Source organism: Plectrocnemia conspersa, unplaced genomic scaffold, assembly GCF_051122295.1.
Source record: "Plectrocnemia conspersa isolate PC_06_02 unplaced genomic scaffold, ASM5112229v1 ptg000007l, whole genome shotgun sequence".
Taxonomy (NCBI): domain Eukaryota; kingdom Metazoa; phylum Arthropoda; class Insecta; order Trichoptera; family Polycentropodidae; genus Plectrocnemia; species Plectrocnemia conspersa.
This window is the reverse complement of record NW_028277171.1, coordinates 9277368-9288438: the sequence shown is the minus strand read 5'-3', so window position 1 is coordinate 9288438 and position 11071 is coordinate 9277368. Positions and strand designations below refer to the sequence as shown.

Below are 11071 nucleotides of genomic sequence, written 5' to 3'. Positions count from 1 at the left end.
CTTCTAAATTTAAACTCACCGCTTCAATTAGGTTCGTATACCCCATTTAGAATGGGAATTTTGCATGTGAATTTTACAACTGCTTCTACTCTTATATTTCTAGTAAGTTTTTAACGTTCAAATAAAAAAAAATCAAATATAAAATGGTTACAGACACCTGTCTAATGGCAGTGCAATCGACCGCCTATTCACATTGGTTGTAAAATTACGGTATTTATCCTTATTACGGGGTTAGATAAATGATTCAACTCAGCAATTACGCAAAGTGTAACTCGTGAACAAAAATTAAAATCCCGACGAATGAAAAGGGTTAATCAAGCAACGAGATTTATTATAGCTGTTTATTTTTTTAGATAGTTTACTTTTTTTGGAAACGCGATTCCTGCACTTTACGACCTCTCGTCGGACCTTTTACCTTAGGGTCGGCTATGAACGGCCACCCTTAGGACACTGCTTGTGACGAGGCAGAGGTCAATTGGTCATTCGTCACGAGTGTTTTGGAAATATTTTGTCGACGGTTGGATGCCCGGATCGTTCGTTTTGTATGTGCGTGTGTTGGGAATAGTTTTTCGGCACCCTTTTTACGACGTGTGTAAATAGGCGAAGTTTGGAAATGTTTATTTGGAGATGGATATTTTTTTATCTAGACAAAAGTAAAAGTGATACCAAAAAGTTTCTAGATTTAAAAATATATTCAAACTGTAATTGTGAATCTAAACCAGTTTTCAATTACATGTGTGTTAATAATGTATATGCAGGATATACGCAAGTTAAAGTAAAATAATAATAATTTATTTCATTATTAAAATGGCACTGCCGTTTTTATGTAGTGTAACTTCGGATTGCGAATAACTTGATTTAAAAAATCAATTTTGCCTTGATAAACGAGCGATGTATTGCAATACGAGCAGTACATATTACTGAGCCGAAGGCTCTTTTTGACATTTGATGATTATCTTTGCAATGAAAAAAACTGTCACTCAGTCTTGTTGGATATGGACTTTGCTCAATCTCATTCTCTGACCTGGACGACTTACTGGAGAAATTAAAGTAAAGAGCGAAAGGAAGGACAGAGATGCTTTATTTGTTTTTCTAGTGCACACTGCAATTACTTTGAATTTTTAGCCAGGTGTTAATATTTTTTTTAAAAACCGATATTGCCTTTAATATAATTTTTCTTAATGCAATAGCACAAAGAAAAATTGCACACCACCTTCATAATTTTATGACGCGTTATCTCGTTGTAGCACTCTCCGGGTTCGAACCGAGCAAATGGTTATTTTAAACAATAAAACCGGAAAATTGTTCCTTTGTCTCGGAGACGATTCCGATGATAACTCACCGGCTGGCACCGTGGTGACCATTTGCATTAATGAACCAGATATATTTTATATACAGAGACCGGTCAATTGAATTTCAAAACGTGACTTATACGCTTTTGATATATTGCTTCTTTATATTTGATATATAGACGACCCTTGGCTGTTCCTAATAAAGATATATTGTAAGGAACAAACGATTTTTGATATACCGTACACGCCCTAACATCAAACCAATAAAGGGTTTATTGATTACTTATTAACTATAAATAGAAATATCGTTTAACCTTCTAAACACAAAATAATCCATTAGCATTAAGCAATTATATGAAACGTATCCATAATAAGGATATATTAATTCGAGATATTAGCTGTGACGTAAAGCACATACACAAACGTTGCCAAGCTTTGAATTAAGCTAATAAAAGCTTTTTCGTGAAATATAAGAATGCCTTTACAATAGAGCCAGCTTATCTTTGATATTATTAAATACTATTAATTTAATAAATTGTTTTATATATATTTATATAAAATGTAGGCGTTAAGATAATAGCCAGAGAACAAAGCGTGTATTGAATATTGTGCCAAGATATGCTAGCAAGATAAAAAGTTTGCAACTTTGTAGCTAAAAATATTCTTGCTGCATTGAAGTAAAGATTACGATATATTTCTATAAGCGCTGAATCAAATAAAATTATCTTATATATGTAAGTAAAGTAATGATTATAAAATAGTATTCATTAAATAAAATACTGCATATAATTTAAAATGTATGCGTAAAGATTAAATGTTGTGGCAAGATATTTAATTTGCAACTTTGTAGGTAGAAAATATTTTGCTGCATTGAAGCGAAAGATAACGATCTATTTTATAAGCACTGAATTGAAATAAACAAATCTAAAGGAGATGCTTTCATGTTCTCAATGCGCAAACATGAATTATGATCGTGAGAAAAATAAACACACTTGTATAAATTACTATAAAAATTACGGATATCTCTATTCGACCAACATTATCATTTATAATAATCTGTCATTGCAATTATGTTTTATCTGTATCAAGTTTTGGTATCGAATTCATTTTAAATTATGGGTAGTATATATCGTTATATGAAAAGCCATTATTTTTTTGATAGACGTACTATGTAGGTAATTCGCGTGTGTTTAAATATATCTTTATTAGGTATAATATATTTAGTTGTATTAAATATTATAATTATTTTAATAATGTGGTTTTCTGTTTTTTATTTAATTTAAAGGTGTGATTTTATTTGAAGCACTTTCTTTAAGACTCTGATTTATATATGGATGAGAACAATTTTAGCAAACCTAACATATTTTAAAATGAAATGACGCAATACAAATTTAAATGTATTTATTAGAACATACGTAAGTTAAAATCAAGATATTACTACCGCTTCTCTCAATCTTCCAAAGTGTTGTGCCCTTATTACCATTCAAAATGTAAAACCATTTAAGCTTTGGTCGGATGTTACAATGACACTTTTTTGACGATAACTCAAGTTCAGTAAAGCAGCCTTAACAACTCTTCTCTACTTCCCTAGGCAAAATATATTCTAGCTAGAATCTTAAATAGGCGTTGAGTTCTGGTAACATAATCTATGTTTTAAAAAAATGCCCCAATTACATACGCTCGGTGTTGCGCTATCTATAGCTCCATGGTGGCCATGCAGAAAAATATATTTTTTTTGCAAAAATAAATTTATGGCACTTTTACAGCACAATAAAATATAAGGCGCTATATGCATATACCGCCTTAGTCAAATCCAACGTTGTTTATTCGCAGCTTAATGGACACATATTTTATATTGGGCGCCCTGTACACATGACACAAAAGTGCCGGTGTGACGTTACGTAATATTTAGAATTTTGTCAAACGTTCCATTAAATGGCACGCTCCATTAAACAGACACCCTTCTCGGCAGCCAGAGACCATGTCTTCAAGTGTCACCACACATACACATATATGAAATATTTCATGTTTTATTTGGACGTTTTCAACAAATTCCTCTTCTCAGATGTTTTTATTATACGGAGCAATGTCGCATGAAATATGGTCGCACGTATAATATACAATATCGAAGGGTGCCAAGAAAACGGGGGTGAAAGCTTCACGTGGGGGTGTATACGGGTGCTTGATTTTTCTTTCAAATTGAGGTGTTACAGTATCACTTTTCATTACGATTATTGAGTAAATATACATTTGCTATTCTAACGTTAGAAAGCGCTATACCGATGCGTTACAATCAATATTTACAAGTAAGAATTGTAATAACATTGAACTAAAACTGAATAGTTCGAATCTGTAATATTTATTAAATAAATTGTAGGCTGGATATTGATTATTTACTAACAATTTATGCGATAATTAGACGCTTTATGGACAAGAAAAATGTCACTCTTATTATTAATAGTGATATAATAAATTATCAAACAGATCTCATCAAAATTACCAAGAAACCGACTGGTTTTATTAAAATACTGAAAATGTTGTTAGAACTTCCCCAGAAGGTAATAATGAAGTTGATTTATTCAGTGCCACTGTCAACTTTGTTGGAAAATTGCTGAAGATCACATTTCATAAACCGGAAAACCTGCTATAAAAAACGTTATCACATTGATCAACATTTTATTGCTTTCCAAACTATTTGAAATTAAAGAAAAATGGATTGCAATGATTTTAGAAACGGATGTTTAAATTTATGTATTTTATTTAAATTTAGATTGTTAAATATGTTTTGCTAAAATAATTCTGACCATTTAAAAATCAGCACATTTAAATATCAAGGTATATTACGAAATGAAAATATATGTACACCTATGAGTGTTTTTGTCAAGTAGCTTCAGAAAATTATAGACTTTCCTTTTGAGCGCGGAATATGTATTATACATACATAAATACAGAGTGGTTTGTTTTTTGTTCATTCAATCGATGGGATGTTTTTTGTTCAAGTTCGATATATTAATTTTAGCGCCGCGGGTTAGTTGAAAAACAAATATTTTCTCGTTAATAATATCGGGACAAAAAAGTATGTTTTACACTTTAAATTATGGTTTTAAATTAAATTTCCAGAATAAATAAACAATAAGAAAACAATAAAATAATATTTTTTAACTAAGCGATAAATTAAAAAAAATCACAGAGTACGGTTTCAAATATAATGGTAACACAAAAAAATGCTTAGTAATTTATATTTCATTAATGTTTAAAAGTTTGATGATAACCAAGTATCCCTGGATTTACATTTCATGAAATGACGACGTTACTATTCTTTACTGATGTCATATCTGCAGTTACTCAAATGCACGTAAAGTGGTGTAATAAGATGTGTATAAGATAAAAACAAACAATCTGACTCCGCCCCATATCATCGCATTTGTCAGAGGACCGCTAACGTTGCAATTCCCCTCAACCCTACAGTACTGAATCATATTAAATTCAACCAGAAAAATCATCTAAAATTTTTATTTTCGAATTGGAATAAAGTAGAGTGCAGCCGAGCTCACACCAAGCGTAGCTACGCCGAATTGACCGATACTACCCATAGAAGACCGAGAAATCTTAAGAAATCATCATCTTTAGAACATCTCTAACCTCAACTTCAGCCCGAAATTTAACTGTTTGGTACTGAGATATTAAAATAAACTATAGAAGTATCTAAAAATTTTCCGACGCTCGAAAAAAATTATCATTTTTAAGAGAAGATTCTACCACAACCGGAAGATATGACCAATTTCTACAATAAATATGTTTCAATCTAAAGTAAGATTTTAGAAAACGTATAGATATTTTTAATTAATTTCATATTTTTTAAATTTAGATATTTAAGGACATCTATTGGTGAAATTGTAAATTTTTATGTGGTTCACAGTTATTGTATTTTCCTGTGTAGCAAATAAATTTTGAGATTTAAAAATATCTTTAATCCCTTGTATTTGTAACAAAAGTGGCGAGATTTTAAAATTAAAAATAATTGCTGTTGAAAATGGTTGAAATAGTGGATGAATTTAACCTCGCAAGACCTAATCATTATACAATAATGTTATTTTCCAGGTATGCTAATCTTACTAAAATCTAAAAAAAATCATAAATAGTACTGTGAAATGTTTACTAAACATTCTACCATAGATTTCATTTCATTATGAAAATAAGGTATTTTTAACCAGCAGCAAGGCAGAGCTAAGTTATCAGCTAAAAGTCAACCAGTGGAGGCGCAACTATACATAAGTATATTTCTATCTTGCTGACATTCATTCATATAAGGCTGTTGCAGGAGAGAGGTTTTATGGTGGATACAATTGATTTAAATCATCCAATTTCAGAAACTAGATACAACCCAACCTATAATCATATTTATCAGTATTAAAATAAAACCCATATTGTAACCATTTTAATTTTTTATTCAATTAAATAATATGTAACGGACATCATCAATACACAACAGTTGCATAAGTGATTCCTCTATTCATTCGTAACTAATCGTGATGGAAAGAATCACTTTATATAAGCCAGTCAAACAAAATGACCAGGTAAGCTATCGTAAATAAAAATGCGTAATGATGATTTTTCCAGTGTTTATTTATAACGAATCACCTATCGAATGATATAATCAAATACCATATCTATATGACTGTCGATGATGGCAATCCGACAGTGAAGAAAGCTAGAATTCTTATTCCAGAGCGGCGGCACCGGAGATGATTTCAATGAGTTCTCTGGTGATCACAGCCTGTCTGGTTCTGTTGAATGTCAACGTTAGTTTATCAATCATCTCTCCGGCGTTTTTGCTAGCGTTGTCCATAGCCGTCATCCTGGATGATTGTTCGGAGCAGGCACCTTCCTTCATCGCGTAGAACAGCATTGAAGCGACCGAGAACTCCAAGTAGCTCTTGATAACCTCGGCATCGAGGGAATCGTATACGGTAAGTTTGGGAGCGGCCTGAAAGATAAACGTATTATTAGATATATTTAAAAAAAAATGGTACTTGAGAATAATTACAATTTGCATCTTTCTAGCAATATGCTATACTTTAGAATGATTCAAGTACATGTTGTAACTCATGAACTTATTAAAAACGTAGTCAAAATTTTTCTTAATGAAACAGTTACCAAAAGACAAGTCTATAAAAAATTACATATTGGGTGCCGAAAAATAAAGCAGGCACAATATTTCTGACGCTGGAATCAAGAAACTCATTCACAGGTTCACAAAATACATTGAGGTTTTAATTACAATGTGCTGAATATACATTCAAGAAGGTAATCTCGAAATGCATTGCTTTAAAAATATTTTCTATACTAGTAATGCATATATTCTAAGTCAAATGCAACGGGAAATGTAGATAAGAAGTTCATGTGAACTTTATGAATTGAATGGATCAACTTAATAGACGCTTTTCGTCAGTTCAGGACAGTTCTAAAGGAAACCATCCAAACCAACCATTCAGTCAAAGGCAACCACAAATATTGACAATCTCAATTTAAGAAATATAAAATAATTATAGAAAGCTATATATTCTATTCATTCTAATAGGCAATATTATATTGAAAGGACAATAGTTTATATTCACATTTTTGGTTTTAATGCAAAAAATATCCTTAGCTTTTTGGGTGCCGAGCCTTTAAATTAGTATCTAAATATTGATGTCTTACATAATACAAAAGTATATATATTCAGAAAAACCCCTGCAAATACCCTTTGGCTCATTAAAAATTTATCTGATTCTTTTTTCAATAATGACGTCTGATCTGTAGCAAAAGCCGATATATCGAATTTTAGCAACCAAAATGTTAAAATATGGTAACTTTTAAATAATTTTTAGTCCTAATTCAATGTCAATAGCAGCGTTTCTTAAATAATGTTTCATAATTTAAAAATAAAAGTTCCACGAAAAAAATTATCACATGCCAAATAAAGGTACGGAAAACATAAAGCCATTATTTACTACTGAGAGAGTACATATTTTGTGATAGGTTAATAATATTTAAGGTTATCTATTATGTTGTACAAAATATAAGTTTTGTGAAAAATATAATTCTAGACAAATTAACCCATAACTATAGTACTTTTCTTGTAGAACCATCATTTTCTGAGTTTCATAATAGTGAAATATAAAATTATTAATCTAATTTTTAACATACATATTTGCTTTGCTCAGTAATATGAAAATCGACATAAAAGATAACCTTTTTGAATTATAATATTATTTCAGACTTTTCCTGCTTGAAAACTTTTTTTTTTAAATGAATTGTAAAGCATTAACACATTAATCTTAGACATACCTCAACAGCAGATTGACTGTACAGTGGCATATCAGCTTGGGAGTAAGATACGACTGATTTGAAGCGATTGTATACAATCTTTCCAGAGGAGAACTCGTAGCCAGAATTGAAAATAGCAATGGCGAGCTTGGCTGCGTCTAGGAAAGTAGGCGGAAGTCGGCCGACCTATAAAATACCAATATTGTTAAGTCCTTAAAAAAATTTTTTACAGTTGATTATGTATAAAATCTCACTTCATTGGCCACCAACATGATGTTCTTTCCGTAAAGACGCTGCAAGATGTTACGAGACTTATCGCCGACGCAGACAATCTTGGTGTTTGGTATGATGCCGGGAGTCGTGGCAAAATCGTTACGGATGATTTTGGAAACGCTTGTGTGCACGGCACCACAGAGACCTGAAAATATTTATTAAAAAATTAATATACTTTCCAATGCATATTTTGTAATAAGAAATATGATTAAAAAAATGTCAGATTAAGTAAACAATAAATAATTCATTTACATTATAGCAAAATAGTTAAGCCGAAACATATTTTTTATACATAGCAGTTTTTTAAATACATTTTGCATATGATTTATTTAAGAAAATTAGCAAGTTTGATTCACCCTACTTACATAATACATCATTTCAATTATATTATCATATTGAATATTTTAATTTTTCGAGGACAATTAAAACTGGTTTTTGATTTGTAAAAAACCAAAAAGATTTCTTTTAGGAAGCCCTAAATTTATGATCCCACTTATGAAACATGAAAAAGGTATTGATTTTAAATTCAGGTGTAAATATGCTTGGTTTAATTAAAATTGTGTCAGAATTCAATTATTAAAAAAATTTACAGGGATGGGTGGAGAAACCGATAGTCATCAATTTTTTTTCACATTGCTGAAGTAGGGTAATTCGACTAGTTAAGCAGTGTTTTCAGCCTCACTTAGAATCCATAAACTAATGTGTATCACATGTCCACTGTTAAGGGGTATTTTAAGCATGACGATTTTATAGTGGCCACCCAACGGTTATTTTGCCACCAGTTTAACATCAACTGTAATAATACAGTTTCAATGGACATGCCATATATATATATGGGTTGACTTCTCATAATGCCAGAATATCGACAAATGCTGTAAGAGTTGATTCGCAATCTTACCACGTCTAGAAATTGATTCGCAATCCCTTGACCAGAAAGATCGCAAAATTTGATGGCATGAGATTTTTATTTGAAAAGTGGGGTATACATTGAATTTTTACTTTAACACAATATTGCCGAAATTAGTTTAAAGAAATACTTAGTGACATAGAACTTTCTGCGAGATCTGAGAAAATCGTGTCCCAACACTCCTAAAAGGTGCTGGGATTCCAAAATCAATAATAACCAAATAGCCTCATATAAAAAATCTAAAACTTCTTCGATTATTAGGGATTCCAAATTATAGATTCTGATTCAAGAAGATACAAATAACTGACGGACTGTCAAAGTGAAACACATTCCTCATTACAAAGCTAAACATCTTAAATTTTTAACAGATGCCGTTTACGTGTAGATAACACCTTCATTTACTTTCAAAAGTGATTCCGAAATCTTTAGGGGAAGTTAACTCTAGCTAGAAAAATGTTCCCACAAAGCTCGTAGGAAAATTCTGATGGTGAATGAAGTCGAGAAAATACATAATATGGCATTTCTTTTATAATTAGCGCATTTATAGCATTAATAAATAGCAAGGAAAGCAGAGCGCCCAGTGTGAATATAGAATTTGAATTAGATTTTTCAAGTCATGAATAATAAGGCGAGAGATAAAAATATAAAATGATTTGCATCTTCCATTGAAGTAGATTTGAAAATTATTCATACATATCATTTTTTCTAAATTGCCATTTGTTGATAAAGTGTTAAAAATGGCAACTTTTATTAAATATAATTAATTGATTGTGTAATATACCCCTATCAGAAGTAATGGCGACAACTAGTCGTTGAGGAGTCGCCGGTTCGATGGATGCTACTTCAGCCTGATCGTAGAACATCTTTGATCCTTCACCGTAAGGACGAGCTTGTCTTAGATCTCTTTCAGCGCGAGTGTACCTATAAAATTAATTAGTGTTGAGCAAATAAATACTAATTATGTATTATATTTGAACAAATGTTGAATTAAAGCCTATCCTTAAAATTGAAAAGTAAATCAAAGTTAAAGAAAATAAATAATTCAAGTTTAATATTGCAAAATAGGAAAACCGGTACAACTATTTATATTTGTATCGGATGTAAAATTTTATTTTGCATAAATCGTGAACAATCATAATGTTTACTTCGCGGCTGACACCATCTTCATGGATTGAGTGATCTTCTGAATGTTCTTGACGGACTTCAATCGCATCGAGATGTGCTTCAAGGTCGCCATGCCTCTGTTTTGTTGCTGGTTGACCAGGCATAATGCCTGGCCATGAATCGCAGGTACCGCTCGGCTGAACATCTGAAATTAAACCAAAAACATCAATCATAACCTAAAAATGTATGGAAAATATTTTTTCAAAGATAAGAAATTATAATCGATATATGACCTTCATAATATATTAAGTAGTTGAGACATCTAATATAGTATGAATATGGACTAATTCTATTTTTCAAGTAACTTATACTTTTATCATATGATATGAAAATTGTGTAATGGCGGACGAGATTTTTTTGACAGATGGCTTTTTCAGTCATATAACGAAAAATATCGACGATGGACACGTCATATATGTTCAATCTGCACGGCTTATTCTTGGTTGGTTATATTTGTACATAATTAGATATAAAACATACAGTTTTAACATATTGACGGTTCCAACACTGCTTATGTAATGGAAGAACATAACCTTAAAGGTCGCTCATTTCGATCACCGTCAACAAACCTAGAGCTATGTGAATAGCGAATATTGGTATATGGTTGTGAATGAACTCATGTATGGTTGTATAAACGTTGCAAACCTTGGAAATTTAGTTATAACAGCCGACCGACCGCCGCCTGTGCTAGTACCGCGTTGGCCGTCAGCGGCGCTGCGATCGAACAGTCATAGCTTTTAATTTTGGCCATAACTATTAATTGTATCAACCATAAAAAAGATAAATCAAATAAAATTAACACTTTAATTACTGTTAAATGATTTTAATAATTTTTATGTATTAATTAAAATATTTACGCATAATTAATTCTGTAACGTAAGAGGTAATACAGAACATTTTAGGTGGGGTAATATCAAACATGAATATTAAATGTTATTTAACCCTACAGTGCATGATTTTATATTTAATAAAAAAATTATGTTTGGGAAATGCAATTGGGATATTTACACTGCAATCAAATGTCATCCCAAATAGGTAAATAATTAATTTCGTCTAGTCGTTCATCTTGATGTGGCGACGTTGACGTATTTGCCTATTTTGTTTAATTTAGAATTTTTTCTGTAAT

The 11071-nt window shown here is 31.3% G+C and overlaps 1 protein-coding gene across 1 annotated transcript; it reads right to left on the bottom strand.

The window, feature by feature from the left end:
* Positions 1-5722: 5722 nt before the first annotated feature.
* ATPsyngamma (ATP synthase, gamma subunit) lies at positions 5723-10671 on the bottom strand. The gene is made up of 6 exons (XM_088188973.1): positions 10591-10671; positions 9927-10090; positions 9563-9702; positions 7856-8019; positions 7623-7787; positions 5723-6279 (listed from the first exon to the last, which is right to left on the bottom strand). Exons 2-6 carry the CDS (start codon positions 10088-10090, stop codon positions 6013-6015), a joined length of 900 nt encoding a protein of 299 aa, XP_088045099.1. The 5' UTR covers positions 10591-10671; the 3' UTR covers positions 5723-6012.
* Positions 10672-11071: the final 400 nt, after the last annotated feature.

Coding starts and splice junctions, on each gene's coding strand:
- ATPsyngamma (XM_088188973.1), bottom strand. CDS start 10,090: ATGTTCAGCCGAGCGGTACCTGCGATTCATGGCCAGGCATTATGCCTG. Junction 9,703..9,926: donor AAGATGGTGTCAGCCGCGAA/GTAAACATTATG, acceptor TTAATTTTATAG/GTACACTCGCGCTGAAAGAG. Junction 7,788..7,855: donor TCATGTTGGTGGCCAATGAA/GTGAGATTTTAT, acceptor GGTATTTTATAG/GTCGGCCGACTTCCGCCTAC.